This window comes from Pseudorasbora parva, chromosome 21, assembly GCF_024679245.1.
Source record: "Pseudorasbora parva isolate DD20220531a chromosome 21, ASM2467924v1, whole genome shotgun sequence".
NCBI lineage: Eukaryota > Metazoa > Chordata > Actinopteri > Cypriniformes > Gobionidae > Pseudorasbora > Pseudorasbora parva.
In genome coordinates, this window is record NC_090192.1 from 39,413,314 (window position 1) to 39,433,867 (window position 20,554).

Consider the following 20,554-nt stretch of genomic DNA (forward strand, 5'->3'; position numbering starts at 1 on the left):
GAGAGAGAGAGAGAGAGGGGATGTCGGTGTGTGACTGGACTGGCGGCTCGCTCGCGCAGAACAAGACGCTGAGGTAAACTTTGATTGTTTATCAAAAAAGAGGCATTGATTGCGAATCTGTTTGTCTGTCAGCATCACGATGTGCATCATGTCGAGATCATGTAGGGGATGTTTTGATTTCATCACAGCAGAGCTGAACACACACACACACACACTGAAAACACCGACATGTCTCATGCACTTGAGTAATGTATGATTTGATCTGCAGAAATGACCCTAATGCGTATCTGAAACATGCATCTGGCTTTGTTTTAATAGATGAACAAAAAGTCCCATGCATGCATTCTTCTGCTCGTGCATCATGTAACGAGCGTTTGACATTATTTAGGGCAAATGCATTGCATTTCCAAACGCATTCAGTGCACGTGCTACACATGTTATTATAGTGACATTCAGACCTTAAAAACACACTCAGCCAACCAGCATGATGGATCTGTCCATCCGCCCATGCGTGTGATATAACCAATCATCTGGAGCTCTCCGGCCGTTTTTGGCTTCCGGGTTGTAGTTGGAGCGTGAAAAACTAATCGCACGCGCTTGCTGCGAGAGCACAGAACCGCTTTTACTACAGACAGATCAGTGTGTGTGTGTGATCATGCCTACAGTCAGGTAAGACAGCAGAACACTCAATGACAGCCTCTGTGCTTCCGGTCTTTATGATGCAACGGGATATATTTCCTTTTTTTTTTTTTTTTTTTTTTTTTTACACATTTAAGGAACGTAATGTTCTTTTTCGTCTAACATGTTGAGTGTGTGTGTGTGCACGTTTATACATTTATATGCATATCTATATATATATATAAAACGAAAGAACTGGAATGACAGCCTACAGTTATGCTGTTTTTTGATGGCTCGTGTACTTAAGTGTCAGATTAATGTGCATGTAGTACACACGTGTTACAGTCAGTATAATATAATGCATGCGCTCGAGCATTCTGATCACGTGTGTGTTTTCATTCCAGTGCTCAGACAAACGGATGCTTGTCAAGGTTTAATGTGATTGAGGATATTGTTTTAGTTGTGTGTGTGTGTGTGTGTGTGTGTGTGTGTGTGTGTGTGTGTGTGTGTGTGTGTGTGTGTGTGTGTGTGTGTGTGTGTGTGTGTTTTAGACCAGTAGAGTGAGGAGGATATTTTGGCCTGTCCTCACTTTTTTTATCCCTTAAAGGCCTGTTTGAGGGACAAGACTTGGTTTTAGGGATAAGGGATAATCAGGTTAAGGGTTTGGGTCAGGCAGTTAGTTAGTTAGTTGTAATGGGTAAAGTTAGGATGAAGAGAGAGATTGCATTGTGTCAGTGAATGTCCTCACAAAGATAGATACGTGTGTGTGTGTGTTAAGTCAGCACTATAGCATGTGCTCTGTGCTGTAAACCCATTCCATTAAAACCCATTGAACACATTATATGTAAAACATTACATTTCAGGGTATAGGTAAGATTACAGAACTTTTTGCAAGTTTGCATTAAAAGTTGACATGATATGTAACTGGTTTGATGTGTAAGATGGACATTTGTCCGGCTAATATTAGAAGGGCGAGTCCATGAAGTTCATCTGAAAGCTTCTCAGAGTGTTAGTGAGGGCTGTACTTCTGAAACCTGTTCTGACCTACAATGCTGCAAGAAAAAGAGCAGGATTTCTGGTCTGTTTGGCTCTCCCGGCTAATAAGCCCGCACCTTCCATACCAAGGGTTCAAGTCTCAAAGGAAGCGTCACTGAAACCTGATCATGTGACCCTTCACCTGTTACTCTCAGAATGGATATTAAAGGAATAGTTCCCTCAGGAATGAAGGCTCTCAACATACTCCTCCTTAATGTCTCTCCAAACACTTGAAATGACTTAAACGTTAAATAAAAAGGAGATTAGCAGAATATTCATGCTGTTCTTATGCGTTCAGTTAAAGTAAAGGAGGACTGGGGCTGTCAGACTCAAATAGCAAGAGAAAATGCTATATTATACTGTAATAAATCAAACATTTGCATGCACTGATCTGCACAGTGGCAGATTTTGCTAATGACAAATTTGTGTTAAAGGTGCAGTGTGAAGTATGAATGAGAATCTATTGACAGAAATGCAATTAAATATACATAACTATGTTTTCAGTGGTGTATAAAGACCTTACATAATGAGCCGGTGTCATGAAAAATCCTGTCCCCCTGTGAAATCGTTTCCGCAAGGACCCCCAGAGCGATTCTATTGGCTGAAAGAAATTTTAATAGGTAATCTGTTCAGAGCCGGATTACAATTCTTACACAATCGCGTTTTGATTTTTACTGTTTAAATTGTGTTAAAATAGTCTTTAATGTCTTACAAAGCATACGTTTTATATATTAGTATTATATAACTGAAGCTATAAGTGCTTATATAAGTATATAATTCAGAACATGTTTTTGCTCCCATTATAGCAATCAATTAAATATTTCAAATGAATGTTTTGCGTGTGTACTTAGTGTGGCAATGAATTCATAGTTTATTCCTTTATTATTTAGTTATTTTTAAACAATTGCTTGTCCAGAACCATGTATAACAACTTTTGATCAGGCATTTAAAACCGCTACCAGCGGACACGATTTCACAGGGGGACAGGATTTGTCATGACACCGTTTCTATCTACACACACCGCGGGTCCCTTACAGTGAAGTCGCCATTTTGCGCCAGCATGTTTCTACAGTAGCCCTAAGGGACAAACTACGCTACAGAGCGCTAGTCACTCTCTGCTGTCTCAGACGACATCTTTGTCCTGTGACGGCCACTGTAGCTTCTCTGTGCTCTGAAAGGGAGGGGTGAGCGGTGGACGGTTGCAATTCATCACCTCGCCACTAGATGCCGCTAAAATGTACACACTGCACCTTTAAAAGCTGACACAACAAAAAAATTACTTTTCAAAGTTATTATTGTTAATATCAATGTGTTATTGTAAGATGTTTTCTGTGTGTGTGTGTGTGTGTGTATTTGCAGTCAGAATGCTCTGTTTGGGATGGGAAATCCGCTGCTGGACATCTCTGCTGTGGTGGATAAGGATTTTCTCGATAAGTGAGTAGTGATCATGTGACTGCCTGTGTTTCAAGGTCATACGTGCACTGCTGTTCTTATGATCGATACGCTTCTGTGATCACATGACCTGAGCCACAAACACACTGTATGGATTTCCTTGAGCTGTTAGTGCAATTATTCATCAGTAACTAACCTTTGTGTGTGTGTGTGTGTGTGTGTGTGTGTGTGTGTGTGTGTGTGTGTGTGTGTACGTACAGGTATGGATTGAAGCCCAATGATCAGATCCTGGCAGAGGACAAACATAAAGCTTTGTAAGTCACATCATGTATTATTTTTTTTACTGCTGTATTCACAGTGTTTCTTATTTTTTACATCACAAGCAAAATATAAAAGTTTGGAATAAGTTAACTCCAAAAATACAGTAATATTGTAAAATATTATTACAATTTAAATTAAAGGTTTTCTATTTGAATATATTTTATAGAAACAGATATTTTTAACTCTTTCCCTGCCAAACATGGAAATTTCCGTTATTTGTGAGAAAACGCTTCCAGGCCAATAACGGAATTTTCTGGGTTTCCGTGTTTTCAATGTCGGCGCTAGGGGGCGCTATTGCTCATCTTCTGAATGAGTACTGAATCTCCTGATCAAAACACACGCGAGTAAGACGCAGTGAAACGAGCGATCGCATGTTATCATATGCAAATGAAAAATAACGTGATCATCGTCAATAAAGAGAATATGAATCAAAACTGCATAATGTTACTGAATGAAATGTGGACCCAGGACGAGCTACAGGACTGTGCAAGCATTAGGAGTGTTGATGGACTCGATCTACTCCATCTGTGTTTGATCATCGCTCTGAATCTGATCTGGAAACAGTCTTTCACAAATATGTGATTTTCTCAGCTTTTTGCTCAAAATTGAGCTTTTTTATGAAACCTACCCATATTCAAGTGTTGATAAAAAAGTAATGCATTAAGCTAGAATAAAAAAAACATTTGTTTAAAAGAAGAGGGTTAGCTCTTTATTTTGATATATTGTATGCTCAGATATTCATTAAACAAAATATTCTATGGGCTATTAAATTCTTGTGAAAATTGTCAAAAACCCTGGCGGTGGCTGGCAACTTTTTTTAAATACGCTGGCGGGGAAAGAGTTAATATAGTTAATAAATGATAAATAAAGACATTTAAAAAAAATTTTTTTTTTTGAAAAATAGAATCTTTTGCTTCATTATAAATGTCAACTGTCACTTTTTATTAATTTAATGCATCCTTGCTTAAAAAAGCATTCTTTTTTTTTTTTTTTTAATATTACTTATCCTAAACTTTTGAATGGTAGTATTACGGTTTCCACAATAATGTGAAGCAGCACAACTGATTTCAACATTGATCAAAAATATATAAAAAATAATAACTGAAGGATCTGAAGACTGAAGACTGGAGTAATGATGATAAATTCAGCTTTGATCACAGGAATAAATCACACTTTACTATATATTCACATAGAGAACTGATGATTTACACTGGAGGAATATTTACAATTTTTACTGTATTTTTGGTCAAATTAATGTAGCTTTAGTGAGCAGAAGAGAGTTTTATCTAAGGCCAGAAAATGTAAGACAAACATTAAAAATAATGAGATTAAAAGGCAAAATTATGTCACGCTTGCCTTTTATTCTCATTATTTTTAATTTTTATGTCACATTTAATGATTCTGGGCTCAGATAAAAGTCTCTTCTGCTCATGAAAGCTACATTTTTTGATAAGTATGACAAACTTGTATAGTATTTTTTATAATTGTGACTCGTCATAATTTCAACTTAGTATGTCATCTTTTACTTTTTAAGTGATTATTTCGACTTGGTATTCCAAAATTTTAACTTTGTCATAATCACAATTTATCCTCATTTTGTTTTAGAGTATGTCATAATATTATGTCTTAAGTCTGAAGGATCATGTGACACTGAAGACTGGAGTAATGATGATAAATTCAGCTTTGATCACAGAAATAAATCACACTTTACTATATATTCACATAGAGAACAGATGATTTACACTGGAGGAATATTACACTATTTTACTGTATTTTTGATCAAATAAATGCCGCCTCGGTGAGCAGAAGAGGCTTCTTTTAAAAACATTAAAATAAATTGTAATTGTTCCAAACATAAATTCATAATATTTTGATATAAATATTTGATACTATTGCCCAGCCAGTTATATCAGATTATTAAAGCTAAGGGCACAACATTCAGGAAATTACTGCTGTATTTGTGATCAAATACAAATTAGAAATGTGATATTTTCTTTCTCAGTTCCTCATGTTCAACCATTGCACGGATATATGACGAAATAAACCGTTCCGCACAGCCCTAGCAGTAAAATGGATTTGATCAGAAAAGCCTCCTTTGCCTCCTTACTTATATTCTCTTCTGACGCCAAAAGTCACTGCTAGGAATTGTAATCTCAGATTATATGGGCAAATCATGTATGATATCCCACGAGCGCGAACGGTTTTCGGTGAAAGTGCTTTTAAAGTTTTTACACCTTTTTCCTGGTATAAATTGCAGAAACAGCTCAAATTTTAGTATCTACCGACAATGGGTGCGTTTACATGCTCGTTCTGAAGCCGATTATGCCTAATAAACCGACAATGATCATGGTCATGTAACCGCTGTAACCCGTTTTCTTTTATCGGAGTAAGCTCATAAATGGCGTAAGCATAAACCGGTCGGGACAGGTCGTTTTTTGCCTCGTACCTCGATTTCGCGCTGCATGTAAACGCATTAACCTGCTCTCTGTCGGCTTATTGAAATGCGCATGTGATAGGTGACAAAAACACAAACTTAGAGCAGATTTAAACGCCTCCAGACAGAGCGAGCGAGCGTTTTGCATGAAATAAGGACATATATTACAAACACAGACTCGTTTAAGACCCAGAGCATTGTAAAGATGTGTTCTCATCTCACGCAGCAGAAGTAGAAGAGGTTCAGTCTAAACGCTGCATAACTGCATAGGGGATAATATGATGTTAAATAAAGCGTGCACCGTGTCAGCGGGAGATTTACGGCTCATATTATCCCCTATGTAGTTATGTAGCGTTTGACTGAACCTCTTCTACTTCTGCTGCATGAGATGAGAACACATCTTTACAGTTTCTGGGTCTTAAAAGAGTCTGCGTTTGTGATAAAACGCTCGCTCGCTCTGTCTGGATGCGTTTAAATCTGCTCTAAGTTTGTGTTTTTGTCACCTATCACACATGCGCATTTCAACGTACTCCGATAAAAGAAAACGGGTTACGGCGGTTACATGACCTTGATCATTGTCGGCTTATTAGGTATAATCTGCTTCAGAACGAGCATGTAAACGCACACAATGACAGTTTAAAACTAGGATTTTTAACAGGACTTAAAAAGGACAGTTTAAAAGGACTATTTGAGTACTGAATGCACATGTGAAGTACTGAGTGCTGCTGGTGATTTTGTTGAGATTATATTAAAGTGCTAAATGTCTTCTTTCGGTTAATTGTGTGTATATGTATTTTATTTTTTAATTTTGTTAGTTATAATTTTATATTAAAAAAAGAAATCTGCTGTCTTGGACAGGACTCCCTTGAAAAAGAGATTTTGAATCTCAATGGGATTATTTCCTGGTAAAATAAAGGATAATAAAAGCAGAGTTGAGCTCTCGTGAGTGTTGGTGTTGTACCGTCTCTGACCTGCAGGGGACAGCAGCTCCTTCTGTTTACATTCTGACAGGACTCAACCCTGAGCTTTATCTCATCAGCATCTTCACTCACAGTCTCACACGAACAATAAAGAAAAGTCTTCTGGTGTTTGTGCTGCAGGTTTGATGAGATCGTGAAGAAGAGTAAAGTGGAGTATCATGCCGGTGGATCCACACAGAACTCTGTCAAAATCGCTCAGGTGATCTGGAAACCCAGTTCATTGTCTATCAGGAAAAATTGTGTGAACTTCATAATGATATTGTGTGTTTGATATCTTCTCTCTCAGTGGATGATCCAGGAGCCGCATAAGGTGGCCACGTTCTTCGGCTGTATAGGTTCGGATCACTTTGGCGAGATCCTGAAGCAGAAAGCGGCTGAAGCTCACGTCGACGCTCATTATTATGAACAGAGCCAAGAGCCGACAGGAACGTGTGCAGCCTGCATTACTGGAGACAACAGGTCAGAAACAAACACACTTACTGGATATAATGCAGCGTTTGAGAAGGCATGCTCAAGTTTCTTCTGCTCACCAAAGCTGCATTTGATCAAAAATACAGGAAAACAAATTGTGAAATATTAATGCAATTTAAAATAGCTGTTTTCTATCTGAATATACAGTAAAGTGTAACTTATTTCTGTGATCAAAGCTGCATTTATTTGATAAATCACAAAATATTATTATAATGTAAATCATCAGTTCTCTCTGTGAATATATAGTAAAGTGTGATTTATTCCTGTGATCAAAGCTGAATTTATCATCATTACTCCAGTCTTCAGTGTCACATGATCCTTCACTAAGAGAAATGTGTGATTTGATTTGTGATTTCTATAAAAGGAAAAACAATTACAGAGCTTTAGTGTCGCAAACAATGTAAAATCAATGTACAGTTAAACTGTAACTAACATTAAATTCATATGCAAAAGTAACTTGAACAATACACAAGGCCATCTAGTCGTATTAGAAGCTCAAATACACATTTAGGGTGCTTTCACACGAGCACTAGGTGCACACCCGGGTTCAATTGACGTCAGAGTTTGGTTTGTTTGGATGATTTGAATGCGGTCTTCCGAACTCGGGTGCGCACTCGAGTCCGCTTAAAAGGTGGTCTGGGGTTTGGTTCGTTTGAACTCCGGTATGGTTCGCTACTGATGTGAACGCAATTGTACTAAATTGCATAAGTGAATCGCTATTAATGAAGTATGATATGATAAAAAACATTTTTTTTGTGCGTTTCACTTATTTACCTGACGAGCGTCACTGACATACCGCAAGCAGAGAGCTGTAGATCTAATCTGTGCTTGCCTTTAGCGTCAACTAAACTTTAGCGTCGTCGACAGCAATGTTTGACTATCACTGTGTTTGCAGGTCTCTGGTTGCAAACCTGGCGGCAGCAAACTGCTATAATAAAGAGAAACATCTGGATGTTGATCGCAACTGGAATCTGGTGGAGAAAGCTCGAGTTTACTACATCGCAGTAAGAGCTTCACATTTGCATCGTGCTTGTTTGAATGTGCAAATGGAGAAAAATAGAGCAGCTGTAGCTAATGCAAGAGTGATGTTGAGTACAGAAACCATGTACCATATTGAATAACTCATCTCCTGCTCAATGCTCATCTTATTAAAGTATTAATCTGATAAGTATTGTCCTGATCTCCGTCCTGGAGGGTTTTTTCCTGACCGTGTCTCCAGAGTCCATCCTCAAAGTGGCCAAACACGCGTCTGACAACAACAAGATCTTCGGCCTTAACCTCTCAGCCCCCTTCATCAGCCAGTTCTTTAAAGAGCCGCTGATGAAGGTCATGCCATACGTTGACATTATCTTCGGAAACGAGACGGTGAGTCTTCACATCATCAATAAGAATAAAAATGTTACATTTATATAGCGCTTTTCTGGGCACTCAACGTGCTTTACATATCTCCTCAACCACCACCAATGTGCACACTGCAAAAAATGCTTTTCTTTCTTAGTATTTTTGTCTCGTTTCTAGTCCAAACATCTTAAAATTCTTAAAAGCATCCACCTGGATGATGCGACGGCAGCCATATTGTGCCAAACTGCCCACCACACACCAGCTTATGGTGGAGAGGAGTGATGAAGCCAATCAGTATACGGGGATGATTAGGAGGCTAATGGGCGAATTTGGCCAGGATGCCAGTGTTACACCCCTCTTTATCGAAGGACATCCTGGGATTTTTAATGACCACAGGGTGTCTACAAACCCTTAGGGCCCTATCATACACTCGGCGCAATGTGACGCCGGGCGCAACCAAATGTGTTCTGCTAGTTTCATCCCGACGCAGTTTTCATGTTCACATCCAGCTCCTCGTTGTTTAAATATCAAATGTTCTGGCGCATCTGTTCCCCCATCAGAGTGTGTGTGTGTGTGTGTGTGTGTGTGTGTGTGTTCCCCCATGGGCGTCTGGTCTAAACCAGGTGTGTTCATGAGCATTGTGGGAGCGTTGCTATTGTGAGGAACTGAAAACCATTGACCAACACACACCTGCTCTAAAGTCAATAGTGCAGTATTTTTAGTGTTATTTAAAGAGTGTTAGTAATATATGAGCCTATAGGCGGTGCACAACATGCATACACTCTGCTTATTACACACAGAGAGATGCACAGCAGCACACACACACATTTTTATATATTAAAATAAAAGGCTTCCTCTCTGGAGAAGCGTCAGTCTCATGTAAATATCGAATCCGCCGGTGCGAGCGCAATTGGCTTTTAAAGGGAAAGGGATATGAGACTCTGATTGGTTTATTGAACGTTATGCCCAAAACACACCCATGATGAATCAAGAGATTAGGGACGACCATTTTAGCGCCGGACACACCGTCCATTTTTCCCCTTGTTAAACTAGAAAAAGTTGATTCGAACACGCCCTAAGAGCGCCTGCAGCGTGAGCTTCAGACCATGAGCTCAGATCGTTAAAATAGGGCCCGAAATGTGTTCAAATAAAAGACTTAAATGTCTTGTGTGGAGGTTAGTTTTTGTGTCTCTCCTCATTGGCTGTGATGATTGTGTGTTTTACAGGAAGCCGCTACATTTGCAAAGGAGCAGGGCTTTGAGGTGAGTGAAAAGAACTGTATAAATACTGAATTTTTTTCTAGCGCAATAACCACAAAAGGAGTAATGTAATTTCTCTTGAATTTATAACCCCTGGTGTTCCTGCAGACAGAAGACATCGCGGAGATCGCGCGGAGGGTCCAGGCTCTGCCCAAAGTCAATAAGAACAGGCAAAGGATTGTGGTCTTCACTCAGGGCAGAGAGGACACTGTGGCCACTGTGGGTACGTCCATCAAACACACTCTGTGCTCATTCACATGACTTCTCTTCCATATGTTTCTCTTCAATTGTCTTTCTTTGTCTTTTAGGTGATAAAGTGAAAGTGTTTCCCGTTTTAGACATCGACCAGAATGACATTGTGGACACTAATGGTGCTGGTGATGCTTTTGTGGGAGGTACAAGATTCATCAAATCATTTTAGACCATAATAGTTATTAATGGTATTTAGTACCCTGCACTCTTTAATATCAGGCTAAAGTATCATAAAAAATACTTTTATTTAAGGATTAATACAAGGCGTTGATTGCCATTTCTTTGTAATTATATGTAAAATTTACTTGCAATTTCTGAGTGAAAAGTGCCTCAAAGTAAATCCTGCACCACATTATTTTTTATACGTGTGTAATAAATATACAGCATGTATTTATAATTTTTAATTTGCCAAACGCTCCTCTGTGCAAACTGCCTAAGCAGTATTTAAATTAATGCTTTTTAATGGCCAATATTGACACAAATTGAAGATAAATAGTTTAATTTAGTTAATCCAGTATTTATTAACGGTTCACTCTTTAAAGCAGCACTAGGTAACTTTTCAACCTTCATAATATATTTCAAGACTCTTGTGATGATACATCGACTTACAATAGGTTGAATGACACGTCTGCCATAGCCTGATGGAGTCTGTATCGTTTTTAATCGTACTTTTAAACTTCGGGTTTCGGGTATTAACCTGAGAACAAAAATAACTACAAAATTCGACTGCTTTACGGCATATACGTCACTTCCACCAACACACACACTTCCTTACATTCGGACGTGCGAGCCCAACTTTGTTCGTCGGATAATATAGTCATGTCTGAAGCAGCACAGACAAATAAGAAAGAAAAGGTTTTGTTGGAGGAAAGCAATAAGAGGAAACGAAAAAGTGATGTGATTAAAGGCAGGACGAGGATCAACATGTGACCAGCGTTTGCTCGTCGGCGTGAGCTGAAGGAGGCGTGCCTGACCGATGCTGTCCTGCTTGTTACGGTGATTACCTACCACTCAAACACTGAACTGAAGTATCATATAGATTCTGTAAAACGCTAACCAATAGACTACTATAATGACACTGGCTTGTAAACGTGAGCATTGCGATTATTTGGCGTTTGAAAAAAATAAAACCCATGAAATGATATTCATATGACACTGTATCTGGGGTGAAGACATTTCACACGTGACGCCGAAGAACAGCTGCATGTGAACTCCTCCTGCAGTGTTCAGGGGAACTGTTAGTGCTGCACCGACCCGCGGCGCCGCTTTTATGAAGTTATTTGGCCGCCCCGCACCACTGTATATATTTTTCCAACCCGCCCCGCACCCGCGACCATTAAATAGACATACGGGGTCCGCGGGTTATGAGACGACCCGCGCATCACTAGTTCAGGGCTATCAGGGTTGTCATGTCAGCAAATGCCCGCACGATGGCATCCCCTGTTGTAGGAGGACAGAGCTTAGGACAGTAGTTGAGGACATTATTTTTTCCCAACTGTTGGGGGACCCCGAGAGCAAAAGTTACCCAGTGCTGCTTTAATATGCTAAAGTACACTGTAAAAAATATTCATTCAAAGCTGTATAGAAAATACTATTTCAGTCATTTTACTTCAATTCACATTTAAATTCAATGCAACATTGCAACATTTAATATATTCAAATCAACTGTAAGTTTCTCTTGTGATTGATGTGAATTGTGCCGTTTGACATTTGTATGACGCAAATATGCACTGTAAAAAATACTTTCTGAAGTTGTAAATAAGATTATTGGACTATAGTAAGGTTACACTTTATTTTTGCAAAGGATCAACAAGGATGTTGTACTTGTTGAAATCACATTCACCTCTGGGACAGAGCCCATACATTAATATTTAACTTTGTGTGTGTGTGTGTCCTGCAGGATTCCTGTCAGAGTTGGTTCAGGAGAAGCCGTTGGAAGAGTGCATCCGCGCTGGTCATTATGCCGCCCATGTCATCATCCGGCGAGTGGGCTGCACCTTCCCTGAGAAGCCCGATTTCCAATAACTCCATAACATCCTCTCCTGTTCGATCTCAATATGGAATCTTTCCATCTCTCTTTTTTTTTTTTTTTGCTGAAGTTCCGGCAACATAACCTGCGTGCCTCTACATTCGTTTACACGTTTCCTGTTAAACGGGCATTTTTTCAGGATTGCGATGACCACATTACGTACACTCCGAGTTTTTATGCGACATTGCAATATAGTATTTAATCTATTAAAGATCCATGATATCCTTTTAAGTAAGTGCATTTATATTTTCAAAAGTAATAGTCGTAAATTAAATTAACAGGATTATATCATTTTTGCTTAGAATGTTTTTGTCTTTCAGGTCTACATTCTTATGAAATACCAAATTGTATCTTAAACGCACAATGTATGAGTATGCATAAGCTGTATCTGCTGTGGGAAGATTTTTCCACTCTTTCCTCTTCTGGAAAACGACCGTTCAACTGACCAGTTTAATAAAAAGATTTTAATTGTTCCAAAGTTGTACATCAATATTTTAAAGTGTGTATGTGTGCATCTGGGCATTTGTGTGTGTGAGTGTGTATGTGCATGAGTTCATCTGTGTGCGTGCATGAATGTGTTTGTGTGCATGAGTGTGTGGGGTTCATATGTGTGTGCATGATATTATTTGTTTGTGTACGTGCATAAGTGTGTGTGTATTTCCTTAGTTCAGGAAGAAGCGCTCTAAATTATCTCAATCGCCTCAAACAGCTCTGATCTAATGTTTCATTTTCAAAGAACCAGATTAACCCCAAACCTCCCTAAAACTTTAACACTATTCACTGGCAGCATAGCAATCATAAATGTTTTTGGTTTGCATGTTCAATTATCCTGTGGTTGTGTGTTTTGAGCTCTTCTCTGCTCCAGCAGGTGTTCATCCAGCTCTCTCAGCTGCTTCAGGAAGCCCCAGTTCGGGATGATGCGTCGCCGCCGCTTGACATGGTCGATGGCGTCTACAACTGTCATGTTCTTGTAGATCATCAAGTAGGCCAGGAAGAGTGTGGCCGAGCGACTGCGGCCCATCACACAGTGAACTAGAAGCTTATCTGGAGAAATAAACCAGATGACACAACCTCAGCCAGTAGCATGGTAGCCTACAGGGTGAAAAGCAGCGGTCCTAGCACTGAGCCTTGGGGTACTCCACACTGAACTTGTGCTTGAGATGACAACTCTTTATTTACTGCTACAAGCTGACGTGTCAGTATGCAATTGCATTCAAGAGTTTCATTCTTCATCTTCATGTTATGCTTTTTTTGTCTAGATTCCAGCTCTGCTCACTTCATGAGGTGCATCCTGGGATGCTTTTAAACACAGTAGGCCTAACTTTAATAGTATCTCAGTATAATAACTCACTCTGTGGGTTTGCGAGGGTCTGGTGGATGTGTTCAGCTGCAGAATAGAAGTACTGGCTGAGGTTAAATGTGGGAACGTCCTCCGCTGTGATCCCATAGTAATGCACGTCCATGTCTCTATAGTATTCAGCGCCCGTGTCCACACTGTTCCACTCGCACTCCGCAGCGTTCAGGATGTGCGTGATGCCCATCGTCTTCAGCTTGTATCGGTCTTTTGCAGTCTCTCTTCACAGAAAGAAAGCTGCTTAGAGTCTATGGGCCATTTACACAATACGGTTTTCAACTAAAAAAGTGTTTTTTGTCTGTTTATTTACATGACAACAGCATTTTAGGGGCCTAAAAACACAAACTTGAAAACAATACTGGTATTGTGTCAGCGTAAACTGAAAAAATAATAATTTGTGCATGCACATTGTGTTCAGTCTATAGGCGCATAGTTTCTATACAAAGTTACATCGCCATCTACTGGTTTTGCACATAATACAGCGTTTTTGCGATTGTTTTTACAGTGTTGTCTGTACGCAAAAAATGCAAAGAAAAAACATTTACGTTTTTAGTACATCTTGTGCAAATGTTCCCCTTACACTGCATTCACACAGGGCATCGGTGTTAACGCTTCTCATGCGCTTTGAATGGGTGACGGCATGTGTGTCCATTGTATTGTGGCAGACGTTGAAAACTTTTAGGCATTAGCCAATAATATCTGCCTTTTTTTTTTTTAACTAATGGAAGTCAAAGGATGGTGCAGTTAAGATGTCATTTTGTAGGCTAATCGGCTGTTAGGATCACATTAGTTCCCTCTGAAAAAATTAAATGGGATTTTTCCATAGGCTTTTGTATTATCACAAGCACTGTGATCAACAAAAGTTTGATACATATGTTTTGTCCTTAATGATAATTTCAACTGATGAGCACAACTTTTATGAATTTTTAAGCCTAGATGCAGTCGCTAGAAGTAAGAAGCTAAAGGTAGGCTAAATCAACCACACCACGTTCCCATGACTTCGACTCTTTCAGTTTCTATCTTAACATTCTTCTTGAAAGCTTCAGTTAGAATATTATGAGGATAACGAGGCTGTAAAAGCGGACTGAGTTTACCTGTGTATCTTGAGCTTGTGTTAACCACAGACCTTATTTCAGCCATTTAACCAAAATCCCATTCGAAAAACCCATGGACTGGTACGATGGAACCGGAAGTGCTAAAAATCCGCTTTTTGTCCCATGTGATGTCACAACCATGGTCACAACCTGCACCACTCTATGGGGCCCATCAACTGTTTGGTTTAACATTCTTCGAAATATCTTCTTTTGTGTTTAGCATAAGAAAGAAATTAATACAGGTTTTGAAAAACTTGAGGGTGAGTAAATGATGACCGCTTATTTTTGGGGTGAACTGTCCCTTTAAGCGCGCGCTTTAACAGAACGACCGTTACGAAATGACTAGTTATCGCGCTTGATGTGAACGGGTCTCAATCTCAGATTTGACTGTGTTGTTTTCTTTATATTGTCTATCGCACATTTCTGGGTGAGTGTTTAGTTCATCAGACTTATTTGGGTAAAGGTTCATCCTACATTATTATTATCATCACGGTTAATCAAATGAAACGACTCACTCGTTTCCGATGTAGACGTTGGGCCAGACCTCATTGACGTGAGTGTACGCGACGCTGCCGTGCGTCAGGTGTTTCTCCAACTCGTATCCGTTTGGGGTCACATATTCCTCCTCTTTCACTTCACTCACCTCCGACTTCACTCCAAACTTCCTTCGTGAGGTCATTTTGATAAAACCGCACGAGAGGGTAATAAGACCCAAAGGCAGACGCTCAGAAGAGGAACAGGCCGAGCGCAGAAATATGTCTCATTGTAACGCTTTAAGTTAGATCTAATTCTCTTTCTTTCTCTGTGTTTTTGTGTTCAGGTTGGTTTGAGAGGTGCTGAGCTGAGAAGACTGCTTTGGCCTGACTACTGCCCGGGGTGGGTGTTGAATTCTGGGTTATTTTTAGAGGTCCGTTCCCTCTTTCTTTCACTAGTGAGGGCAGAACCCCAAACCAATCAAAAAAGTGTGTGTGTGTGTGTGTGTGTGTGAGAGAGAGAGAGTGTGTGTGAGTGAGTGAGTCTTTCTATCTGTGAGTGATTTTGTGTGTGTGTGTGTGTGTGAGAGAGAGAGAGAGAGAGAGAGAGAGAGAGAGAGAGAGTGTGAGAGATACTGAGTGAGAGAGAGAGAGAGAGAGAGTGTGAGAGAGAGTTAGCCTAGAAATCTAGACGCACCCTAGCGGTAGCAAATCTAATCTGCCCGTGAGTGAGGGTCTGACTTGTCAGGCTGAGAGAGAGAGAGAGAGAGAGAGAGAGAGAGAGAGAGAGAGAGATTGATTGTGTGAGTGAGTGAGTGAGTGAGTGAGTGTGTGAGAGACATTTAAGAGCTGAGAGAGAGAGAGAGTGAGTGTGTGAGTGAGTGAGTGAGAGACATTTGAGAGCTGAGTGAGTGAGCGAGTGAGTGAGTGAGAGACATTTAAGAGCTGAGAGAGTGAGTGAGTGAGCGAGTGAGCGAGTGTGCGAGTGAGTGAGTGTGTGAGAGACATTTAAGAGCTGAGAGAGTGAGTGAGTGAGTGAGCGAGTGAGCGAGTGTGCGAGTGAGTGAGTGAGTGTGTGAGAGACATTTACATGCTTCTCTGAAAGATTCAACCGATAAAACACTGGCATCAATTGAACACACATGAACCCAAATAAATGCTGAAAACTAAAATCAAGCATTAGAATTATTTTCCTGTACATTTAATGAATTAAATGAAATAATTAAATCTCTTAATTTGTTCTACATCATATTGTAAATTTAAATTCTTTGATTTATTTACAGTTTGTTGAAATAGTTAATTGCCTGTTAACTTTACACTAATAGATCCTGTGTCTGCTCTCAGGTTGAGGTTGGAGTCCAGCTGCCGGAGCTGTTGAAGGAATCCAGCGTTGGGGAGAATGTTCCGGTGGGCGCAAACCGTTTCAATGGCATCTGCGATTGTGAGTTTTCTGTATATCATCAGATATGCCAACACTAAAGTCGCTGATCGACTCACTCCTCTGGCACAATGAACCAAGACCTTCCCCTCTCCTGAAAAACAAATAAAACTACCATCACACATGAAGTTCAAACCTATCTCAAACATGACTGAAATACTATTAAAAATACTATTCGCAAAGCCATTTTTACTCCGTATTTAAGTAAAACACAGCATTCAACCCTTCAAGTCCTGGAATGTGTATTTCAGAAAGTAAAGGGTCAATTTAAACGCATTACATCTCCAAAACTTTAATAAAATATCACAGACACATTCAGTTTCATGCTGCGCACACAATGCAAACTCTTAGAGGGTTAGTTCACCCAAAAATGAAAATTATGTCATTAATGACATCATCTGACCATCATGACCAAAATGTATTTTCGATGTAAATTCTAACTAACAAACTGATGTCACATGTGGACTACTTTGATGATGTTTTTATTACCTTTCTGGATAGGGACAGTATACCGTACATACATTTTTCAATAGAGGGACAGAAAGCTCTCGTACTAAATATAAGATGTCTTTAACTGTGTCTGAAGAACAGAGGTCTTACGGGTCATTAATGACATCATTTTCATTTTTGGGTGAACGAGACTTTAAGTATGAAAGTGTACAATGTCTTACTTTGCCGGGTCATCGCTTTATGAATGAAACTGGCTGTGGGATAGAAAAACGGTGTGATATTGAAGTCTCTGTTGTCTGGTGCCTCCACGCCATGATACTCTACGCTTGTGTCCGAGTAGAAAGCGGCTCCGGTGTCGATGTGAGCGGGTCCATGTGCAGCGTTGACGATGTGAGTGATTCCTAGACGGTGTAGAAGCCTCTTGTCTCTTGCTGTTGAACTGAGAGAATCACTCAACAGTTAGTTTTCTGCAGTAGCTCTCAAATCAAGCTTGGATCTGTCACGTTGATGCGTGAGAACTAATTGCATTTGTGATCAATTATGTCAAACCTGGCACTATAGATCTAAAGGAGCCATTTCATTTAATACAAGCATTAATGAGATTTGAGCTAGCAAAGATGAAAAAATCACTTCAAACTAGTGTTGCACGATATACCGGTACTAGAAAAGTATTGCGATACCCTGCTACTACAAACGGTACGATATAAAATTTTATTAGTTCCGGTACTTTAAGGAGGACTTTAAAATGGGCAAGCGTAAGGATTTGAGCGAGTTTGCCAAGGGCCAGATTGTGACGGCTAGACGACTGGGTCAGAGCATCTCCAAAACTGCAGCTCTTGTGGGCTGTTCCCGGTCTGCAGTGGTCAGTCTCTATCAAAAGTGCTCCAAGGAAGGAACAGTGGAGAACCGGCCACAGGGTCATGGGCGGCCAAGGCTCATTGATGCACGTGGGGAGCGAAGGCTGGCCCGTGTGGTCCGATCAAACAGACGAGCTACTGGAGCTCAAACTGCTCCAGAAGTTAATGCTGGTTCTGATAGAAAGCTGTCAGAATACACAGAGCAGCTCAGTTTGTTGTGTATGGGGCGGCATAGCCGCTGACCAGTCAGGGTGCCCATGCTGACCCCTGACCCCGCCGAAAGCACCAACAATGGCACGTGAGCATCAGAACTGGGCCACAGAGCAATGGAAGAAGGTGGCCTGGTCTGAGGAATCACGTTTTCTTTTACATCACGTGGAATATGCGCGCGTGGCTTCACTGGGGAACACATGGCCCCAGGATGCACTATGGGAAGAAGGCAAGCTGGTGGAGGCAGTGTGATGCTTTGGGCAATGTTCTGCTGGGAAACCTTGGGTCCAGGTATTTAATAATGTTATCAGTGTTAGCATTTTTTAAGTACATTGTTCATGGAATGTTTTTATTCTAAAACATTTTAGTTTGCCATTTATATATATTTTTTTATTTTTTATTTACTGAAAGTAAAGTAAAATATTTTTTCTGAACATTCCAAGAACAATTCAAAAGTTACATTCCCATGACGTTTGCTAAATTAAAAATGGAAACCAAGGAAACATTTAAAAACTGGATGGTAATGTTACCAAAACATTATTATTATTATTAAAATTTTTCCCACTGATATTCTTGTCATTTTAAAGGTTTGTACTGTGCATATCAAAAATACTGTTCATTTCTTTTTTATGCTAAAGTGAAAAACATTTATTTGCATTTAGCAGACGCTTTTATCCAAGGCAACCTAAAAATGAGCAGCACAAGCAATTTGCTAACTTTAGAGCTAACAATATTCATAATACACAGTGCCAGGTTTAATAGACTACTAGAAACAACAGCATAATGAAATTTTGCGCAAATTGAAAGATCAAAAGCGGCACATTCGAGTCTTGTGGTATAATACGTACGCATCACTGATGTAGATGTTGGGCCAAACTTCATTATAAGCGCCGGACGGTTGTCGGTTCTTTAGCAGGAGGGTCAAAAGGTCACAGATTGGTGGAGTCTCATATCCAACCTCCTGTGTGCTCATCCTTTGACATTAAAGAGCTGGATGTACGATAAAAACATACGCGTTACTGCGTTGTATTAAAGTGTTTTTGCTATTCTGTTGTTGAAAAACTCACGTTGTGTTTCTCTGAACTCCAGGTTTGACATTACGTAGAGCCACGTTTGTGTGTGATTGTGGGATGCAGTAAGTGATATGTGTCTCTATTTTGGCCTCTTTGCATGTCAAAGTGGTAAATATAGATGAGAGACACATTGACAGACAGACAGACAGACAGCTGAGAATCTTCGAGGTGATCTCTGAATTGAAACTCATTCAGGTAGATATGAAATGAGTTCTTAAAGGGTTAGTTCATAGCCCACTTAACCCACATCAAGATGTTTGGTGTGGAAGCTCACCATTGACGGCTCAATCTGAGGGGCGGATAAACGGTCGTCTTTCAAACTCCCTCTGCACGCGATAGGATAGCGCTACAACCAACCAGAGCAACGAAGGTGAAGCAGAGCTCGCTGACAGATTAAACTTTTTTTCCATTTTGAATCGAAAATAAGAGTGCATGTGTGCATATTAAAAAATAATCAAAAAAATGTTTGCAAATAGTTTACTTCATAACAACAATAGAACTGTAACTTTTACTGTTATTATTTCTTTATTTCCTTAAATCCTTTAATAATTGAATTCCTTTAAATAGACCAATAAGACCAATACACCCTCACCCCCCCCCCCCCATGCAAAAACAAAAACAAACTTTGGTCCCCTCTAATGTCGCAGACATGAGGCTTGTTTGAGATGAGCAAAATCTGTGCAGAACCGATCACCGGCGATCAGCGCGAGATGCATGCCGGTTAGAAATGTGTCCGAGGGCGGTCCGCCTTGCTCTGATGTCATGCTGACGTATGTCAAAAAACTCTCGCGGTGGCGAGGTGGACGTGTCGGATTCTGCAGTCGAGCGCAGCATGATGGGAAACGACTTGCTGACGACACAGATTAATGCTCATTGGTTTAAACAACCATGATGTATGGTCCTTTTTTTAAAATATTAGATTTTTTAAACTCTGATATCATGTTTTTATGCGTATAAATTATGTGTGAATATTCCCAAACTCTCGGACAGTGTGATCTTTCTGTGGGTTATGTGATTGTTGTCATATTAATACAAATATATAAAAACATGTGTGTAATTAAAGTTAAAATGCTTGATTAACAGGTCTTTCGAAAGGAAATAAATAACAAAAACTTTGGGTGTCTTGTTCATAATATTTATTTTCATATAAAAGCAACAGAACTTAAATGACATCTAGTTTATAAGCAACAGAGTGCACAAGTGTGAATCCCGCGATATCCGCAACTGATCTCGCAGGTGTCTGATCCACTACGAGAGGAGAGAACTGTAATCTCACACACACACACACACACACACACACACACACACACACACACACACCTGATCTCGCAGGTGTCTGATCCACTACGAGAGGAGAGAACTGTAATCTCACACACACACACACACCTGATCTCGCAGGTGTCTGATCCAATACGAGAGGAGAGAACTGTAATCTCACACACACACACACACGCACCTGATCTCGCAGGTGTC

The 20,554-nt window shown here is 39.9% G+C and overlaps 2 protein-coding genes and 1 pseudogene across 3 annotated transcripts; 1 reads left to right on the plus strand and 2 right to left on the minus strand.

Moving 5' to 3' along the window:
• Positions 1 to 12,610, plus strand: adkb (adenosine kinase b). 2 transcript variants are annotated; one of them, XM_067430509.1, is made up of 11 exons: positions 1 to 73; positions 3,013 to 3,087; positions 3,306 to 3,359; positions 6,901 to 6,979; positions 7,067 to 7,239; positions 8,147 to 8,255; positions 8,446 to 8,616; positions 9,819 to 9,854; positions 9,960 to 10,074; positions 10,160 to 10,246; positions 12,004 to 12,610. In XM_067430509.1, the coding sequence occupies exons 1-11, from the start codon at positions 21 to 23 to the stop codon at positions 12,126 to 12,128; spliced, it is 1,077 nt and encodes a 358-aa protein (XP_067286610.1). In that variant the 5' UTR covers positions 1 to 20; the 3' UTR covers positions 12,129 to 12,610. The 2 variants fall into 2 exon arrangements, with proteins under 2 accessions (XP_067286610.1, XP_067286612.1); XM_067430511.1 differs by lacking the exon at positions 1 to 73 and adding an exon at positions 511 to 669.
• A 109-nt stretch (positions 12,611 to 12,719) lies between these two features.
• LOC137056423 (dual specificity phosphatase 29-like) lies at positions 12,720 to 15,444 on the minus strand. Its single transcript, XM_067430516.1, has 3 exons — positions 15,096 to 15,444; positions 13,484 to 13,707; positions 12,720 to 13,176 (listed from the first exon to the last, which is right to left on the minus strand). Exons 1-3 carry the CDS (start codon positions 15,257 to 15,259, stop codon positions 12,953 to 12,955), a joined length of 612 nt encoding a protein of 203 aa, XP_067286617.1. The 5' UTR covers positions 15,260 to 15,444; the 3' UTR covers positions 12,720 to 12,952.
• Positions 15,445 to 16,139: 695 nt separating this feature from the next.
• On the minus strand, positions 16,140 to 19,081 carry LOC137055722 (dual specificity phosphatase 29-like; annotated as a pseudogene).
• Positions 19,082 to 20,554: the final 1,473 nt, after the last annotated feature.